This window comes from Rutidosis leptorrhynchoides, chromosome 2 (assembly GCF_046630445.1).
Source record: "Rutidosis leptorrhynchoides isolate AG116_Rl617_1_P2 chromosome 2, CSIRO_AGI_Rlap_v1, whole genome shotgun sequence".
In the NCBI taxonomy this organism is placed as follows: Eukaryota; Viridiplantae; Streptophyta; class Magnoliopsida; order Asterales; family Asteraceae; genus Rutidosis; species Rutidosis leptorrhynchoides.
This window is the reverse complement of record NC_092334.1, coordinates 486,791,971-486,813,457: the sequence shown is the minus strand read 5'-3', so window position 1 is coordinate 486,813,457 and position 21,487 is coordinate 486,791,971. Positions and strand designations below refer to the sequence as shown.

At 31.7% G+C, this 21,487-nt stretch overlaps 1 protein-coding gene across 3 annotated transcripts; it reads left to right on the top strand.

Annotated features, from left to right (window-relative positions):
- The first annotated feature begins 7,213 nt into the window (after window positions 1–7,213).
- LOC139894520 (coatomer subunit beta'-2) lies at window positions 7,214–17,711 on the top strand. 3 transcript variants are annotated; one of them, XM_071877851.1, is made up of 24 exons: window positions 7,214–7,498; window positions 7,703–7,723; window positions 7,820–7,881; window positions 8,218–8,272; window positions 9,574–9,610; window positions 9,714–10,039; window positions 10,136–10,267; window positions 10,350–10,498; window positions 10,973–11,041; window positions 11,312–11,462; window positions 11,550–11,615; window positions 11,955–12,143; window positions 12,432–12,572; window positions 12,845–12,919; window positions 13,046–13,222; window positions 13,316–13,407; window positions 13,496–13,612; window positions 13,882–13,996; window positions 14,176–14,247; window positions 14,925–15,121; window positions 15,568–15,661; window positions 15,747–15,853; window positions 16,234–16,363; window positions 16,982–17,711. In XM_071877851.1, exons 1-24 carry the CDS (start codon window positions 7,496–7,498, stop codon window positions 17,150–17,152), a joined length of 2,748 nt encoding a protein of 915 aa, XP_071733952.1. In that variant the 5' UTR covers window positions 7,214–7,495; the 3' UTR covers window positions 17,153–17,711. The 3 variants fall into 3 exon arrangements, with proteins under 3 accessions (XP_071733952.1, XP_071733953.1, XP_071733954.1); XM_071877852.1 differs by having other exon boundaries at window positions 16,977–17,124; XM_071877853.1 differs by lacking the exon at window positions 16,982–17,711 and adding an exon at window positions 16,849–16,881.
- Window positions 17,712–21,487: the final 3,776 nt, after the last annotated feature.

Genomic DNA, 21,487 nt, shown 5'->3' with positions numbered 1-21,487 from the left:
TGAGCAAAGTATGAAGGAGGCTGTGAACAAATCGTGAAAACTAAACCTGACTTCAAAGGATCCAAATGATTCCGTACCTATTGAAATCATTAGCAAACACCTTACTCCTTATTCCAAACCTTCACAGACAAATCTTTCTCGTTATCCATTAATGATAGAAGATTTACAATATCATCATGCAATTTCATTATAAATATCCTCAATATTTCTGAAGATATTTTCATAAGTATTCTTATCTGAGAATGTTTATCTCTCCGTAACATCTGCGTTACAACGTAAAAGAAACTGTGTTAGTTTCTAAATTCTGAAATCTCTGAGTTTAAAATATGAATGTTTTGAAGCAGTGTTGGGAACTGATGCATGAATTAGTATAATATAATGAAACTTGATCAACTTCATTATATTACAGTAAGTCATGTTAAGTTTCTAATGGAATGTGATGATTCACAGTACCGTCATTATGTGTCATGTTACACGGCTCTTACATTCTATCCAATCTTCAAACATATATCATCTTAATGGTTCTATCTCTCTGGATATTCTGGTAATTTGACAAATCAAAATCGTGCCATTACCATTTCTTTCTAAAAGCATTACCTATGTTCATTCCAAATCTTATACCTACGAATTCCGAACCATTGCTCGTTTGGCTTGAGGACAGGGAGAGGAAATGAAAGAATGAAGCTTCAAAAATAGAAACTAGAATATAAATCGCAGCAAATAGAAGAAAGAATAGAAGATGTAGGATATGGAAACAAAGGAACGAAGAGGGTAGTTTTATAGCGAAATATCCGACAGAAAAATCGAAACAGATTCCCGTATTAAATCAAAGAAGATCTTGATTGCCGAAAAAGCAAATCTTATTACGGAAATCAATCATAACCACGTCATCGGTTAAAACGATTTCATATTTATTCATTTCACTCTTTTGTGATAGCTTCACTCGTACGCTTCACATGATCGAATCGTTTTATCCATATCTTCCAATAATGATAAAACTCTATTATTATCTCATATTCGTCATGAAAACATTCCTATTGTTATTTATGACAACCTCTACCAAATTTCGGGGACGAAATTTTTTTAACGGGTGGGTACTGTAACGACCCGGAAATTTCCGACCAAATTTAAACCCAAATCTCTATATGTTTCCGACACGATAAGCAAAAACCCTAATGTTGAGTCTAGAAAGTTTGAAATCTGTATTCGGATAATCAAGTACCCTTTTGACCAAGCCTGACGATTCACGTACAATTGTGTATAAGTAAATATGTAAATCTATATATATATATATATATATATAAAATATATAAATGTTATTAGATAATATAATATTACATAGTTAATAAATTATAATATATATGTTATGAGTTTAAATACAGTCGTTATATTATTATTACTAATAGTATTAGTAGCATTAAAAATTATCATATGACATTTGTTATATGACATTTGATATGTAATTGTTATATTATTATAATTACTTTTATAATTAATATTAATATTATTAATAATATTATTATATGGTCTTCTTAAACTTATATATATAAAACTGATATATACTTAATTTAATATAACATCATTTGTACTAATATTATTGTTATCAATATTAATATTATTACTATTATATTTAATGATAACTTTAATTATTATTATGATTAATATTATTATTACTGCTAAATATTACTAATTTTATTTAAAATTGTTGTTAACATATTATTAATATATCTATCAACAATATTATTATTATTATTATTATTAATACAATTATTATCATTAAAATAATTATTATTAATTAGTATTATAATTAATATTATTAATATTTAAATGTTATATATATATCATATGTAAATAAAAATATAAAACGTGTATATAGATCCAAAATGGCGATTTGTTTTCTTCTTCTATATATTCTGACCCGTGATATAATTCCTTTTAGAAAAAAAAACGATTATCTCTGTCTCTGCTTCAATTAATCGACTCTTCCATGATTAACATCAAATATCAATTACAACTAAATAATTCATCGATTAAACAGAAGCAGAGAACGAAACCCAGACCCGTCCCCTGTTCATGCTTCGCTTTTCAATTACCTCAATTTCGAAACAAAACTTAAAACCTGTTAATTCTATTATGTGAGGAATCCTTTACCGAGTCTTGCTGCCAAGTCTCAACTACTAATTTTCCAAATCAAGAACGAATTTGAAGAATCAAAGTTTTGGGTTTAAAAGTCAATCGATTCGTTTTCAGGGAAATTCGAGTTTTCTGTTGAATAACAAGAAAAATTTAGATTACAGAAACTGTATAGGTGTAATTTGCAACCGTTTTCATGTATAAGTCGTGGTCTCAAACAGCCTTAATCTCGAAAATCAATAACTGGGTTTATACGAGTTGTATTTTTTTTTTTTCTGATACAGCTTTTATTTAATTTTTTTTTTTTCGTTGATATTTCAATTAAGTTTCAAACACAGGAATTAGATAAACGAACGGATTCTTTATAAATTAATCTATGTTTTACTGTGGGATGATTACTGGTTAATTTTCTCGATGATGAAGAAGAAGGACATCAAAATAATGGTTTATAAATATATAAGTCAGATATAAAACAGAAAAACTAGCTAGATCGAATGGTTATATGGGGTGACGGATTACCAAGTGGTTGAGGGTTCGAATCTCGCATGAGGCACAAATCTTTTTAGAAATCCTTTTTAAGGTAGTTATCAATTTCATTATTATTATTATCATTATTTAAGATTATTATTATAATTATTATTATTATGATTATGATTATTAATAACATTATGGTTAAGTATTATTATTATAATTAACATTATTAGTATTAAGATAAGTATTGTAAATTATTATTATTATTATTATTTGTATTACCATACTTGTTATTATTAAATTTAACATTAATATTAAATTATCAATTTTGTTAATAAATTATCATATTAAAAATATTATTTTTGTTATTAAAACTATCAATTTTATTAGTATTATTAATATTATCATTATTAATATTATTATCATTGTTATTATCATTAACATAATTATTATTAATATTATTTTATCATTATTATTATTGTCATGGTATTATTAGTACTACAAATGAACTAAAAATTATTATCAAAATTTTTAATACCATTAGTAGATAAAGATATTATTAACCTCAATATATAATTTGTTCGACTATAACTGTGTGTGTTAATATATATATATACAAATGATATAGGTTCGTGAATCCGAGGCCAACCCTACACATGTTCATTGATGTTATATGTATTTTTACTACAAAATACAGTATGGTGAGTATATAGATCCCTTTTTAAACTTTAAATATTTTTGGGCTGAGAATACATGCGCTATTTTTATAAATGATTTACGTTATGGACACAAGTGACTAAAATTACGTTCTACATGGGTTTGAATCAAAAATCCCCTAGCTTGGTAACTTTAACTATTGGTTTATGAACTGGTAGGCGCGAATCCTAAAGATAGATCTATCGGGTTTTACACCCCCACCCAGATGTTGTTCTACTAAACTAGAAGAACGGGTGATTAGTACTTCGAGGTTAACGGAACGCACTTGATTCGGTGCACATATTATTATAACTCAGGGGTATACACTCTTGTTAAGGCTAGTTACCGGGTGCCCACTGCTTGGAATGCTTTTCATACACTTGCGAGTGTATTATGTTTATAAATATGAAATCTTGTGGTCCATTGTTATAACGCTACTAGCATCAAACCTATATATCTCACCAACTTTATGTTGACCTTTTAAAACATGTTATTCTCAGGTACGATTTAAGTCTTCCGCTGTGCAAAAGCTCATATTAAGGACCTTACTTGAAGTCGACCATCGCAATGGAACCAGATGTTGATGATTTCGTCCAGGGGGATAAGGACGGGTCGCTACAATAGGCCTTCGGCATTCAGTAGAAAAAAAGAGGGAGGAAGGTTAATGTTTAATGGCTCTTCATGTGTTAAAGCTTAAAAGTTGAATAATGAGGATGCATGCATGGGAAATGTATGTTAACTAGATTCCAAGTGTTGAAACTAACTAGTTACACTTAAAATGATACTTACAAGTATTACTTACATATCTAAATGGGCTAACTAGTTCAACTAAGGAGTGTAGGGTGGGCTTTATAAGCTCATGTTCAATTAAAAGCCCAAGTTGTGTGTAATTAACAAATGAATCCAATTAAAGCCCAAGTAATTAACTAATAACTATAGTTAATTAAAATGATTAATAAAATTAATCATGAATGCAAATAATATGTAAAAATATTATTCGTGTAAGTTTCGTGTGTCACAAAGACGTTTCGGGCAATTAAAGTCAAGTTCGGGCAATCATGGCAACATGTAAATGTAATAACATACATTCGTTATATCACACGTATTAATAATAATAATTATTAATAAATAAACGTTGGAAAATCCAGGGTCGTTACACCGTGTTTTTAAGTCTATTATGATAGTGGACCCATTTGGGTCCTTAAATAAACCCAATGGACCCATTTTTTGAGGGTTGGGTATGGTTTGCCAGGTATACTTGTTTGTAACACCGGATCTTTACGAGCTTTACATATATATATATATATATATATATATATATATATATATATATATATATATATATATATATATATAGGGAGATGATCCAGTGAGAACTCAGCATGTGTGAGAACCTGAGAACTCCAATTAGAACAATTTTGGTGAAATTCGAGCAAATTTTGGTGAAATTCGAGCAAATTTTAGTGAAATTCGAGCAATTTTGATGAAATGCGAGCAATTTTGGTGAAATTCGAGCAAAAAAAATTGGCGGGCGAGCAAAAATCAAGAAATTCGAGCAATTTTGGTAAAATTCGAGCAAAAATGGTGAAATTAGAGCAAAAATGGTGAAATTCGAGCAAAAAAGTGAGCTGCTGAAAATGTAGAACGAAAATTGTAGAACCGAAATTGTAGAACAGAAAAATGTAGAACATGTTTGAATTTTTAAAATCACTTGTTCTACATCAAAAATCACTTGTTCTACAATTACATAGAACTACAAAAAGATGCAAGTAGATGCATCTATTCTTCATCTTCAAAAAATAGAGTATCCATTGTCTTGTAAATTACTCACTTGCTAAAAACTTCAAAATTCTATTAAGTTATGTAAATCTACTATTAAAAATTTTTTAGAATTAAAAATAGATGCAATAGTAGGAGACTCATATTCATAATCACAATTATCACATACCTGGACAAGAGTTGCAATATTAGCAGACCCATCTTCAAATCACAATTATCAAGAAATCTTTGTTCGAACAATTGTAGTCGAAGGCACACCAAATGCATCTAATCTTGAATCATAGTCAGGTTCAGTTAATACTGATACAATTAAATCTCTTGAATTTATAATTAATTATGAATAATAAAGATATTGAGTACTGAGTGCTACAATGGTGCGCATGATGCAATTAATTTGACACGATGTATCACCGATCGATAAACAATGGATAATTTTAAAACCCACATATTTGATAATATCAAATATAGATGATGAAGATTAGTAATTGATGATTGAGATGAGAAATTAGGAGTTGAAGAATTGGGGGGGGGTTAGAGAAAATTAGGATAAGAGAGCAGGTGTTGCCCTAATTTTATCAAACTGCCCGCTCTTTGTTTTTCCTTTTGTTCGACCACAACCAAGTTGAGTTCGCCCGCCCTTTTTTTTTTGTTCTAATTACTTAGTTCTCACAGTTCTCAGAGTAAAAAAGTTCTCATTTGATCCCTGAACTATATATATATATATATATATATATATATATATATATATATATATATATATATATATATATATATATATATATATATATATATATATATATACTCCCTCAGTCTCATTCCAATAGTCCACAGACAAAAAACACGCAGTTTTAGAAAATTCCACTAACTTCATTTCTCCACCAATGAAATATCTTCTCTCTCCAGATCCACCAATGAAATATCAACTTTCCTTTCTATTTATGGAAGTGGACTATCAGAATAGGACAACCCAAAATGGAATACTGCCCTATTAGAATGAGACAGAGGTAGTATATATTAATATTTTTGTCGTAAAAAAAGAAAAAAGAAAAAAAAAGTGTTTAGTTAGTAGAGTTCCTTTTCTACTAAATTGACGGTTAAAAAAACCTAATTGTAATTACATTAATATTAATTTAAATTATTATTATTAATTATTAATATTAATTTAAATTAAATTAGTAACTTAAATTAAATATTAAATAAATTAAACTAGTTTAACCAACCTGGCTTTGCGCCGGTTCTTCACCCTTGATTAACATTAATTACATAGCCAGTTATTGAGAACGTTACTATTAATCATTTTTTTTTGTTTTATTTTCCGTTTTGTCGAGGAAGGACCCAAAATAGTTATGTGATTGATTTGTAATAAGTGTGAAAGTAATTATTCATCATTTTTTATTTTAGTTTTCGTCTTGTCGAGAGAAAAGACCCAAATACTCAATAAATAAAGTGAGACGTACATCAACGATATTCAATAACAATAAATAGTAATAATAATAATAATAATAATAATAATAATAATAATAATAATAATAATAGTAGTAGTAGTAGTAGTAGTAGTAGCAGTAATAATAATAATAATAATAATAATAATAATAATAATAATAATAATAATAATAATAATTTTGAATACTTTTTAGATAAGGAGAAATTATGTGGTGGATTTATAGTGAAAGAAAAGTGTTGTGGTTAAATTAGAAAGTGTAAGAAGTATGTGGTAAGTTTGTGAAAGATATAAAGCAAAATATTATAGAGTGTGGGGTGAAATTGTAAAAATCAAAAGTTTTGTGGCAAATGTGTGAGACATTTTTTAGATAAGGAGAAATTATGTGGTGGATTTATAGTGAAAGAAAAGTGTTGTGGTTAAATTAGAAAGTGTAAGAAGTATGTGGTAAGTTTGTGAAAGATATAAAGCAAAATATTATAGAGTGTGGGGTGAAATTGTAAAAATCAAAAGTTTTGTGGTAAATGTGTGAGACATGTGAAGGAGACTATTCATTTAGTGTATCTGTTTTAGAGATGTAGTATAGTATAGTATAGTATAATATAATATAATATATAAAATATAATATAGTATAATTAAAATTAAATTAAATTAATTGATAATAAAAATTAGAGAATTCCCAATTGACACTGAGAAGTTTGGTCGTTGCAATCTGTGCACCATATTAACAGTGGTGCACTACAAGTCTACCTCACAAACACTTCACTGTATATCTTCAATCGCACCCCTTATTTCCCGTTCAGACAGGCGCTGTAATCCGGTTCGATCAATTTATATATATATGCACTAACACTACAAAATTTCTCTCAATTTGAACGGAGATTCGGTTATCTGATCGAATCCTTCATTCGGATCGTAGGGTTTCACATCAGTTTTCAGTTTCTCCATTAAACCGCTATTATTTGATCAGTAACTATGGTGAGCTCACAGTTGTACTCAATTAGCATGCGTATTTTATTCTATTTTAAATTCGTAAAACCTAATTTCATTTTAGCTCACAAATCACAATTAGCTCGATCACATTATAATTGATTTAGTTTCTGGTTCATTGAATATTTATAAACTATTGGGATGTGGTGTGCTAACTGATACTTAATTTTTTTTGGTTTAACTTTGTAACAGCCTCTCAGACTTGAGATAAAGGTACCTTTTAATTTAGAATTGAATATACTAATTATTTTTACTGTAATTCAATAGAGTTGGATATGTTGTTAATGCTAATCAAGGGTATTTTGATAGAGGAAACTTGCTCAAAGATCAGAAAGAGTTAAGTCCGTGGATCTGCATCCTACCGAGCCATGGTAATTATACTCGATGACTGATGTATTTGTATTTATGAAATTCATGTACATTGTTAGCACTCAGAAGTTGATTCACGAGCTAATACCAGGTGGTGTGTCGGTTAGCTTTTCAGCTTATTGGATTGTCAAAATGCAATAAGCCATTTTTACATGCTGAACAGCTTATAGCCTTTTATCTTATTAGGGTTGATAAGCCCATTTGTGAAGCCATAAACTTGAAGCTTGGTTTAAATAGATATTCTAGGTTATAAGCTAAAAAGATAATAAGCATAAGCTCAATCACATAAGCTACACAAATACATATGTATTCATTGTTATGGTGCTTTTGTTTTACAGGATTCTAGCAAGTTTGTATTCGGGGAAAGTCTGCATTTGGAACTACCAGACACAGGTACGTCACTGTTTTTTCGAATATTATTACGATATTTATGTATTTACTGAATTTGATGGATGTTTATGATAAATGTTTTCTTGATACTTCTTAATGGAATTTTAATGGTCCAGCATAGAAGCATGGTACCTAGGACACTTTTCCTGTTAGGATGTAGACCGTGCCTGTTGTGAAGGGAGTTATTTCCATCGTGTTAATAGAAAATGCGGTTATGTTTATGCATTTATATTATCAATAAGGCGGTCAAATTGAGGTTCTATTTCCGGAGGGTTGGGGAACAAATTTCTTTACCCTCGGGTAGAGGAATGTTTTCTACATCTTACCCCCCCACCCCAAATACCCCGCAAACGTGGGATTGGGTATTGTTGTCGTTGTAAGATTGAATACTACAGGATGAATTTGCACCTCCGAACTCTTGTATATAGCATGAATGATGCTTTCTGTAGCAAGATATGGGAACAACCTTGCCTCTGTCTCTTGCTTGCGTATTCTATGATCACAGATGTAATAATAAGTATGACATTTCTTATCACTTTCTTTACTTTTACATCCTCTGTAGAATAGAATGGGCGGCATGACCTTCTTATGCTACCATAGGTGACAATCAGTTTTTCTATATCTGATAAACTGGCAAGATATTTGTAGCTAGTTAGGTTCAAAAGAACAGATAGGCTGCTGCATTCATCTTCCTCATACCATGGTCAGGTAGGAAAGAGTGTCACTAGGATTAGAAATGGGTTTCATTGTTTTTTGCTTGCAGTAAAGCTAGATGATTTACACATAACCAGCTTGAATAATTCCCAGTTCAGAGCAGTCTATTTCAACTGAAGCAGAGCTTCTATTGATATGCTCGGAAGCTGTAATGTTATTAGACTTTTTTTATTTTACTCGGCCTGAAATCTTCTATGTGGCTTATCAAGTAACCTTTAAGTTTATGCTGTGATACCGATTTTGTTCTGAACTGATGAAAGTTGGTTAAGGTAGTTTGTTATATCTATCATACATTTACTGATCTTGTGAGATCCTGAGACGCGCAGTTTAGTTAGTAACTACTTAACTACATATGGGGTACATTTTTTGGATCTCATAGTAATTGATATTCTGAAGGATTTTTTTGATCAGTAAATTATATGCTGGATTAAAAATTCCGTTTTTCAGAGCCTTGACCTCGCTTCTCTTTAGCTTGTGAAGATAAATATTCGCCAATCAAAATTTTCTTTTGCAACTGTAGATCTCAGTATTATTTCTCATGATAGAAATCCAATTGGTGACTGACAGTTGGCCTTTATTATTCATTGCAGATTATGGTCAACTCCTTTGAGGTTACCGAGTTACCAGGTTTGTTATAAGAGTTTATTTCGTCTCATGTGATCATGGGCAAGGTTTTATCTTGATGAAAAATTGATTTTATTTCTGAAGATTACACAACACTTCTTTTCAGTTAGATCAGCAAAGTTCATAGCACGCAAGCAGTGGGTTGTTGCCGGGGCAGATGATATGTTTATTCGGGTATACAATTACAATACAATGGATAAAGTCAAAGTGTTTGAGGCACATCATGATTACATCCGGTGTGTTGCTGTCCACCCTACACTACCGTATGTATTGTCATCATCTGATGACATGCTTATAAAGCTTTGGGACTGGGAGAAGAGTTGGTATTGTACTCAAATCTTTGAGGGTCATTCTCATTACGTTATGCAAGTGACAATCAACCCTAAAGACACTAATACTTTCGCAAGTGCATCACTTGATCGCACTATAAAGGTAATTTTTCAAAGTCAACGGAATTAAGTAACTAACCTTGAACATTTTAATATTCCACAAGGGTAGTTTATGCATCATTATCTTTCATATTTCTAGATTTGGAATTTTGGTTCACCCGATCCTAACTTCACACTGGATGCACATCTCAAAGGAGTGAATTGTGTGGATTACTTTACTGGTGGCGATAAACCTTATCTTATTACTGGATCAGATGATCATACTGCTAAGGTTTGTAGGTGTCTGATTTTGCAACTGCTATGTTTATAAACTTCCGAAACATGTTTCTTACAATTTACAAAAAATTTACCAGGTGTGGGACTATCAAACTAAAAGCTGTGTCCAGACTCTAGAAGGTCACACACACAATGTTACTTCTGTATGCTTCCATCCTGAACTTCCGATAATAATTACAGGTTCCGAGGATGGTACTGTACGTATATGGCATTCAACCACTTACAGGTAGGTCCTGATTTTGAGTGTTTATCTCAATGGGCATGCTTTTTTCCATCTCGGATTGTAACTATCTTAACCTTTTGGATAAATACTTGAAGATATGCGACGTTAATGGTATGTGACTCGTTTCACATACACTATCATCTGCATTCAGTTGCTGCATCCGCTATACGATGACTAGCCTAATGGATTTTGTTATGTTATTTATACACCAATAGAGGGTATCCTGTTAGGTTATTAAGCTGGTAAACAAATGGTCTTTGATAGTGAAGCTTTTTACTTTTAGCTACATTATTATAGATAATAGAACCTATTACCAGCTATATAAGTTGTGATTTTCTCTCAGCTAAGGTTATAAGCTTCAAATGAAAAAAATAAAGCAATGTTGGACTTCTCATCTTATCAATCTTATTCCTCTTTCTTTTCTATTTCTATTTATTATCTTTAAAAGTTCACCAGCTCTCCCCATTTTTTTTGCAGATTGGAGAACACCTTGAACTATGGATTTGAAAGGGTTTGGGGTGTTGGATATATGAAAAGTTCACGACGGTAAGTTCAACGTGTGCTCGTATAACTTGTTTTAGCCCTTGTTACATTTCACATCAACCCGATTTTGTCAGTACGTCTGTAGAGATTCATTCTGTTTTTGGTTAACTATGAACTTAAAAGGGTTTGAGGGGATATCTGTAGCAAGAGACATGCCTGTAGGTCTAAACATATTAACAAATCTGTGATGACTTTTCATGTTATCCTCTAAAAATTATTGATTTTTCATTTATCAGGATCTATTTTCTTTTAATTCATTACTTTCCGTTACAGGGTTGTTATTGGCTACGATGAAGGGACAATAATGGTTAAAATTGGACGCGAAGAGCCTGTTGCTAGCATGGATAACAGTGGTAAAATTATATGGGCTAAACATAATGAAATTCAGACAGTTAACATTAGGAGTGTTGGAGCTGATTATGAGGTTTGAACTAATATGCATCTTCTCTTGTCAGTGATTGAATGGAAGAAGATTGTTATTTTCTTATTCCTTTATGGCTCTACTTTGCAGGTTTCTGATGGTGAAAGATTACCGTTAGCAGTTAAAGAGCTGGGTACATGTGACCTCTACCCTCAAGTGAGTTGTGCTTGTTTAGTTTTTCTACCTTTCTCTGAAATTAAATTAAAGTTAAAGTTAATATTAAATCTGAAAGGCTTTGCGTGCATCACTTCATTGAGCTATTTCACGTTAACTTGTGTATTGTTGTGTAACCATGTTTTCATCGTTTTATAGAATTTTTGCAGTTGCGCCTGTATTAGGGTGGACTACTTTGAAAGCTCGGAAGTTTTGAATTTACATTTGGGAATGCTAACTTATCTTCTTTAGTTTATGACCACTGGTCTTTCATGTCTTAAAACTTGCGGTTTTGTGTCACCCACTTGCTAACCTTGTATTGGGCTACGTTCTTTTGTGCAGAGCTTGAAGCACAATCCAAATGGGAGGTTTGTCGTTGTTTGTGGTGATGGTGAATACATCATATATACAGCTTTGGCATGGAGAAATAGATCTTTTGGCTCTGCATTGGAGATTGTTTGGTCATCTGATGGTGAATATGCAGTCAGGGAAAGTACATCCAAGATTAAGATTTTCAACAAATCTTTTCAGGTTTATATACTTTTTATTTTATAGTTAGACCAATAATGCTCTTAAACTATTGTGTATCTTTTCAGTGTATGCCTATAAACTGGTACAATCTATTTTCTTCTTCAGTTGCTCTCTTCCTCCGTCTTCTGTATCTTGCATTGTGTCATGTTTTGGGCTTGTGGCTCGAACATCCCCTTTTAATATCTGGAATCTTGCTTATGATTGGCCTTTTGATACGTTTCCAGCGTAATTTAACCATCATATTCTTTTAAGATAGCAAATTATCATTTGGATGTATTTGTTAATTAGGAAAAGAAGAGTATCAGGCCAACATTTTCAGCTGAGCGGTTATTTGGAGGATTTTTGGTGGCCATGTGCTCGAATGATTTTATCTGTTTCTATGACTGGGCTGAGTGTAGATTGATTCAGCGGATTGATGTCAATGTCAAAGTAAACAATCCTTACCCTGTCTTTCATTACCTATACTAATTATGCACAATGTATAATGACAATTATGTCCCTGTGAACAGTAACTTTCACAGGTTTATACACAGGGGTATGCTAGTAATTTTGCATTATGTATTTATCTTTTCTCTGGTGTGCTTATTGCCCCAGTGAAACGGGCCCCATACACCCCCTAGTTATTTATGTAAATCTGTTTCACCTTGTATGTTATCATATCACCAATTTACGATCTACTTAATTTCCATCCATTTTTTCAGAACATTTACTGGGCTGATAGTGGTGATATGGTGACAATTGGCAGCGATTCATCGTTCTACATCCTGAAGTACAATGTAAGATCTTTATCTTCATACATTCTTCTATGTCTTAAACTCTTGGGAGTTTATTCAGTCGTTTTTCTCTGTAGATATTTTTTCATGAAAATTCTGTTTAAGCTATTAGTTCTGATAATTTTGCAGCGGGATTTAGTGTCTGCTTATTTAGATAGTGGAAGATCTGTGGACGAGCAAGGTGTGGAGGATTCCTTTGAAATTCTCTATGAAGTAAGCGAACAAGTTAGAACTGGATTATGGGTCGGGGACTGCTTTATTTATAATAATTCTTCATGGAGGCTGAATTATTGTGTGGGTGGTGAGGTAAGGCTCGTCATTATTTTAGTACTTAAGAAAGAAAATTATTACTCAGATCCTCTAAATATTATGTGTCGTAACATCTGATATACTTTTCAGGTAACCACTATGTTTCATTTGGATCGACCAATGTACCTTTTAGGATATTTGGCTAATCAGAGCAAGGTTTATCTCATTGATAAGGAATTCAAGTGAGTGGGTTTAGGGGTGTTAGTTTGCAGATACAAATGAACGAAGCATCTTTACTGACCTTTTCATACTAACTAATTACAATTCTAGTGTCATTGGATACACCTTGCTTCTCACCTTGATCGAGTATAAGACACTTGTGATGCGTGGCGAGTTTGAACGAGCTAGTGGACTTCTACTATCAATTCCAAAAGAACACCACAATAGGTACAGTTAAAATGTCATGTTACGTTTTTTCTTTATTATCTACATGGATGAATTGCGTTCTTTCGGAAATCGATTAGTATTAACTATGTGTTATGATGTGTGCTATTGATATATTCTGATACCTGCCATAGTACCTTCTGTGAATCATATTTATTTATTTACAGCAATCTATATATATTCCGAGATATGTACTCTATGGACATAGAATGACTAGCGATCTTGTATAACTTAATTCTTGAATATTATCAAATATATGGTTTCTTTTGTAGTGTTGGTCGTTTTCTGGAATCACGCGGGAGGATCGAAGAGGCTTTGGAGGTTGCGACAGATCCTGACTATAGATTTGAGCTAGCCATTCAGCTTGGTAAACTAGAGACCGCAAAGGTGATAGCTCTTAACTATTGCCAGGAAGTTATGATAATTTTAGACTGCTTAAAAATAAATGAACTGTTGAACCTTGCCTTTGGGCCTTTATTCTAGTGTTAGTTATCAGAAGTTCAGAACTATATGTGCATTCTGATTCGTTTGTGATCCGATGACAACTTTTGTTCTGTATCATGCAGGATATTGCACTAGTAGTTCAGAGTGAGTCAAAATGGAAGCAGTTGGGTGAACTAGCTATGTCTTCCGGAATGGTATGTTTCGTCTTTTCAGATATAAAATTGTTTTGTTTATGGAAGATCAGATAGAACCTACAAGCAACCGTTTTCGTTTGAGAAGAATGAAACATATTTTTGGGCAACAAAATCTCAGTGCTTTTCATATATACGTAAAGTGGTTTACTGAAATTTAAATGTGATGTATATGCATCTGTTGGATTCATGCCACTTACAGTTATTACAACCTTCCTTTTTAGAAGTGGCAGTTTTGACCCATTATCTTTTAAATAGGCTGGTTTGGGTTATGTTTCTATGATTCTCTCTCAAACGTGTCAAATAAGAAAATCAGTTAAAAGGGAACGGGTTGTAAGTCTCCCAGAGTCTATACAACCTCTTACACCTTTTTGTTTAAACTTCTAGATTATTGCTTAGTCAGAATTTAACTAATTAGCTACTTTACTTATCTAAAAAATGGACAATTCATGTTTACTAGCCAATCCCCAATCATTTTAACATAGACATTTTTTGAGGTTGAACGCCTTAAATATGATCTTCAAACTTCCACATGAACAAAAATGACCAGTACCCGTTTCCACTTAAACTTTATTTGACATGTTACTAAACCCTCCCGACCTACCCATCTTGCCATCTCTTTTTCTTATGCTTATTCTATTTGACTATCGATGTTGATGACTATATATGGCATGTTGCAGTTGGACATGGCCGATGATTGTTTGAAACAGGCGAATGATTTGAGTGGGTTGCTGCTGCTCTATTCTTCTTTAGGGGATGCTGAAGAGATTGCTAAACTAGCATCCCTTGCAAAAGAGAATGGAAAGAATAACGTCGCGTTTGCTTGTCTCTTTATGTTGGGTAAATTAGAAGACTGCTTGCAGTTGTTGGTTGACAGGTTAGTCATTTTATACATAGATTTAATAGCCACATGACGTTTCATCATATTGATCGAGTATCCGGGTCGGATTACCTAAATAAAAAATATGAAAGTTTAGAGCACAAGGTGTCCATGTCTATTTTTCAGTGTCCATTTCGGTGTCCAAAATAGAAGCCGAAATTGACTTTCAGTGACATGGGTGGAGGACTGTCCATTCCAGTTATTTTATGCTCCTAGTGACTAGTTTTCAAAAATAATAATAAAAAAAAAAACCGCTAGTTTCTTACCGTCGGTACCTATCAACCGACGCCGACCCGGTGTCAACTGACGGTCGATTTCGGTGTCCTTTTTGACCGACGGCGAAAAAACGGTGTGGACACCGCGTGCTCTTAGTCTCTTTTAACGAATTTTTTGGAAAGTTTACTTTTTTATGAGAACAATTATGGAAATCACCGTCTTAACAGCAATAGGATTCCGGAGGCTGCTCTGATGGCACGATCTTACCTTCCAAGCAAGGTTTCAGAAATAGTGGCCCTTTGGAGAAAAGACCTCAACAAGGTAATTGAATTTCCCCGGCTTTTCTTTATTTTCTTTTCTTGCCAGTCTATAATTATAGGCAAAATGTTTCGTTATTTGACTGCAGATTAACCAGAAGGCTGCTGAATCTTTAGCAGATCCTGAAGAGTATCCGAACATGTTTGACGACTGGCAACTTGCACTAGAAGTTGAAGCAAGAGCTTCAGAATCAAGGTTAATTCCTCAGCTTTGTTTGTTTTTTCAGGGTAATGAGTCAAATCGGATAATTGTACTGTTGTTTGTGTTAACCAAAAACACCTTTTAGTCTAAGGTTCTTTGTCTATTCTTCTCATTTTTCAATGTAATCTATTATCTATTGTATAAATAATTTGATTTTGGTATTTAATCAGTAAAAACTTATTTATGGGCAATGTCGCAAGTAAATGGGTCGAAATTGCCACCTTAACTGAATATGGACAGGAGCTTTCTGTGTTTTTGTATAACTTGTGTATTTTCTGGCAGCATAGTACGTTAAATACATATAGCATTATAAAATGAATCCTTGGAATTGCTTGTGACATTAGAATAAGTAAAATTTTACCGTTATTGTGTAGGGGTCATTATCCTCCAGCAGCAGAATATATCAACCATGTTGATAGATCACATATAAACCTAGTCGAAGCGTTCAAACACATGCAATTGGATGTTGAGAAACCACTTGAAAATGGAGAGTTGGATCATGAGGTGCATTTCTGTTCTTCACACTTGAAATTCTTCTCAATGATAATGCAATGAGTCAATGCAAGTTACCCAAAAGCGTTTTTTTGGAAAATTAGACAACATCCTGCAAACCTGTTTTTGTGAAATTATACAAGCAAAAACGAGATTTGTGAAAAGAATTTAAAAACCTTTTTTGGGGGAGTTTGCATAAGTATGGGGTATTATGTAATGTGATTGAATTCACAGCTGTTAATTCAATTAACTTCTCAACAAAGGGCCTTTGCTCTATGGGGTATCGAGGTGACCTTGCTATCCATGAGGTTGGGTGTTCAAGTCCTCAGGATGGGACAATTTGTATATATTTTGTGTTAGTGGGGTGCCTGCCTTAAAAAAAATACAATTAATTATCTCTGAGTAATTAATTAATCTTATAATTGATTTCACTAATAATAATCAACTGCTGCTATCTTAAGGTTATGGGTACTAACTCTGTAAATCCAAAAAAGCAGTGAATCCTTGTAGGACCCGATCCATTGCCCAGTACTGCACTGCACATAAGGTTTATGATTCACAATTTAGAAAATGCTGGTTGAAATCTTATGTCTATTAACATTAGGGTCTTGTATTCTTCTCGTAGCACAGGGTGTAGAACACTATACAAATGTTGATGGTCAAGAAAAGGATCAGGAAGGTGGTCAAGAAGAGGATCAGGAAATTGTCCAAGAAGAAAGCCAAAAGGTAGCTGCCGCTAAGGATAACGATTATTCAGATGGTGCTGTACTTGTTAATGGTCATGAGGCTGATGATGAGTAATTAATTGGTCGGGCCAATGTGAACATCGTAATGTTATTGATGGTGATTAATTCAATCTTCTTCGGTTGTCTTCTTTGATCTTTTGGTAGATGTTTTCCGTTGTGCTGTTAAACCAAATGAAACCTATGTGCTTCTTTCTTATACGTAGCTTTGAATGACAAATGGAGAAGGGACGAATCGAATGTGGGATCTATCATCTAATCTGAGTGAGGTGTATTTTGTAGTGCCGCGAATTTTGTAATTGGGGGTCTTAAAATATAGACTCGAGCTTCTGTTCGATAGTTCTTAGTTTTTAGTTAGGTTTGTAGGGGTGTTTACCAATATTCTTTTTGAGGCTATAATTTTCATCCTTCATAATGGTTGTATAAACTTATATACTCCGTAATGGGTATAGGGTTCTTTTTGGCATGGTCTCAAGATTCAAACTTTATGCTTTCCGGTGTTCTGTTTTGACTTTATGAGGTAATATAAAAATACATGTAATAAGTCTACTACTACTATTAATATATAACTAGTTTTCGAACCCTCGCTTCGCGTCGGGGGTTCGATTTTTAATGTATTTTCTTGTGTTTAGTTACGGAGTCTGCGAGTGAAAAATCAGCATATATATGAAAAGTAACCTAAATATTTAGCGTTTTTTTTAAAAGTGTCCGTTTTGCGAATAGTTAGTGACATTGTGTTCATAAAATTATTTCGAGTTTAAGGATGGTGTTGGAAAAATTTAACGCGTTGCGAGCGAGAAGATATGACCTGTTGAATATTTGAGTGGAGTTTATTTAAGATATTCTATGAAAATTTTGATTTGACGCTTTAACCCCCTGTGTTGGGGGCCGATTTTAATTTTTAAACAAAGTGTGGGGGACTTTTGTGGTGTTACTTGAAAGAAAGGGAAAAAAAAAAATATTCATAAGTTTTGTCTAATACGGAGTAGTTAATATGGTAATTTTGTCTAGTTGATAATATTTCGTTAGATGATATAAAATGAAAATAATATTGTTTTCATTAATTAATTAAATTAAAATAAATACTAAATGACTGAACTTAAATTTAGTTAGCCTTAAGATATAAAGTACTCCATCTAGTTTAATAACTGAATCTTTTCCCAGTTATTCAGTGAATGGTGAAATGATAAGATCAAGACGATTGTGATTAAGAATGGTGCTAAAAAGTGAGCAAGATAATATAATTTTGTTTAATTTACTTATAAAGTCTCAGGCCAGAACAATCGTCTACCATAATTATGCAACACAATATATAACCACAAAAGTTAATATTGATTTATTTTTTAAGACTGTCTAGGATCTCAAAATCTGCCATTAGAACTAATCACCAATAGAAAAGATTATCTTCCAATTAAGGTGACAAAAAATAGCTCAGTTTGCACTTGCTAGAACAGGAATCCACACATCTTCCCATGTTTTCAGTATCTGAAATAATAAAAATAAAAGATTAATAGCAATCAAAATTCAACAAACCTTAACTAAAAAACCATAGAAAAAACATCACATTTGTGGCCCAACAAACGCCTTGTTGAAGTTACAAAAAAAAAAAAAAAAAAAGAAAAAAAAAAAAGAACTGTACTAATAAATATAATAAGTCCAAATTACCAATATAATTATAATAAGTATTATGTTAAGTATTACTGTACATATTACCAATATAATAAGTATTGCATATGCATATGTTTTGATGGGATTGATTCAAATAAAATGACAATTAATCTAAAAAAGTTAAAAAGGAGAACATGTATCAATTTTTTTAGAAAGATATAAATTTTGGGTGATGATATGTAGACAACATATATTTGTTATGTACACAACAACCATACTTTACAGTGTTGTACAGTACAACACTATAAAATATGATGGTTGTGTACATAACAAATATGAGTTGTGTACATATCACTCCCCATCATATCACTCCCCATAAATTTTATCAACTTTTTCTTAAATATGTGAATATTATATCAATATTTTTCTTATAAGGGCAACAATTAGATTAACTTATGTGTTATATGAATTAAAAGTATATGAATCAATGATTATATCTCCTTTTTACCTTTTTACAATAACTGTTTTTTCACGATAACATGACCCATGTTTTGACCTATACAAAAAAAGAAAGAAATATATAAATTAAGAAGTAAATAACACATACCAGGATTGTGTGGTTTGCTAATATTAGCACACATTGAAGTAGCACAACCAAGCTTACAATAGCCAAGATTTTGATGACGCTGTGCATGCTCATCTATTTCCATAGTTTTTGCAGATGCAGGTGTATCCAGACATTTTTTGAGACATGTGGAAGTACATGTACACATATTTTGAGGTTCAATCGTACAAAAAAAGAAGCATCTAGGATAACAACTAGTAAAAGGAATCGGAGCAGTTGATTGCGCTACAACCATCGTCATCCCCATCCCCATGATCGCGATCGTCATAGCAATCACTGTTATCATTTTCTTTCCCTCCATTTTCGTTATCGAGTTAAAAGTCTTGAGTTTTTTTAATCTTGATCAAATGGTTCACTTGTTTATATAGAGGGGAAGAAGATTTCTTAATCGAGTAAAACTTTTATGAAATGGGTTGAATAATCTCACTTTATACTATATATATATATATATATATATATATATATATATATATATATATATATATATATATATATATATATATATATATATATATATATATATATATATATATATATATATATATATATATATATATATATAAGGACTCGTTACAAAAAGAGGCATACTATTAAATGTCATATATATGTTATATATGATATATAGTAATATGTTAATGTTAATGTAATATTGATTGATTATATGTATAACATAAGATGTTGGCCGTTTGCATTGAAAGCCATATACATATACATATATATATCAAGTTTATTTCAAGTCAATTATTTTTTATAAAAACACAAATGCATATTAAGTAGAGAAAGTAGACTAATTTATTGACCAATTAACTTCAATAAAATTTCTATAAATAGAGTATTCACCTTAAAGACGTATTAATTTTTATTAAAGTTGGTATTAAATATAAAATTGTATATGGAAGCAAACCGAGTGTATTGATTACAAGTGGCATTGGGTGTTAACGGTGCCTTATTGCGGGTGGGATGATTATCATTGTACAAAACTATATATTTTTTGATAATATATTTTACTTGTACTGTATATAACAAAAAAAAATCCCAGTTAAATATTTCGAATCAGCATAATATAATTTTGTATAACTTTAGCAATCATATCCACATAAATTGGTTGTTTAAGACAAAAGTTGATAATAATCGTTACGTACAACATATTTATGTACGTTAACAATAACTGATAGTGTTATCGCTAAAAAAATAAAAAAGAATTTGTGATTACAAACAACTTATGTGACATTCCAAAATTTAGAGTTTTCCTTTTCAAAATTATTACATTTGCTCTTTTGGTTGGTGCAACGGTACACACTCAACCCTTTATTACTATATTGTTGATATATAAATTAAAAATATTTTATATTTGTTAGAGAAATGATATATTTTAAACATTGTTTTACTAGTAGAGATGTTCTGTATATTGCGACGGAAATCGTTGAAGCAATACAATGTTCAGGTATATACATTAAATAATCTTTTGATAGTTTATAATTACAATACACATATCGAGAATTAGTACAAATCTTATATAAAATAAAGATATTCTAAAAAAGTTTTAAAAACGGATCCATTGTCCGCACGTTGCTCTAAGAAATAATTTCGAACATATTTCAGTAGTAGAGATGGCCTGTGTTTTACATCGTGAAATCGTTTGATGCAATACATGGATCCGCTATATACATAATTTTTTCAGTAGTTTATACCCATATCGAGATTTGTACAAACTACGTTATAAAATAAATATAGTTTTAAACAGTTCAATATGTATGAGTTGAAGGGTTTTAAAATATTTTTGTAAAAAAAACATCTTTAGACAAAAGAGAAAAGCAAATTGAAACAATATTGTTTAGTAAAAAAACGACACGCACAAAAAATAAATACGGCCAAATTTCAAGCGAAAAATAAATACGACCAAATTTCGAGCGAGTTTTAGTATGTGTAACAATATTAAATGTGAGGTGAACGTTCTAGCCCAACTGGTTACGTTGTTTCCGTTTTGTTTGGCTTGACTTGTTGACTATAAGCGTTGTGCTTGTATGTTTTGTTTGATTTCTAATATAGTCTTTTGATTTTTTTTATTTAAAAAAAAGAAAAAAACTGATAATACGATCTTGAATACTTTGAGCCTTGTATTTAAAAATAAAAATAAATGTACATTCAGAGTAAAAAGAA

Excerpts from the sequence above, each read along its gene's own strand:
- LOC139894520 (XM_071877851.1), top strand. Across the intron at positions 7,882-8,217 it reads CTGCATCCTACCGAGCCATG|GATTCTAGCAAGTTTGTATT; the intron begins GTAATTATACTC and ends TTTGTTTTACAG. Across the intron at positions 12,144-12,431 it reads TTTTCAACAAATCTTTTCAG|GAAAAGAAGAGTATCAGGCC; the intron begins GTTTATATACTT and ends TTTGTTAATTAG.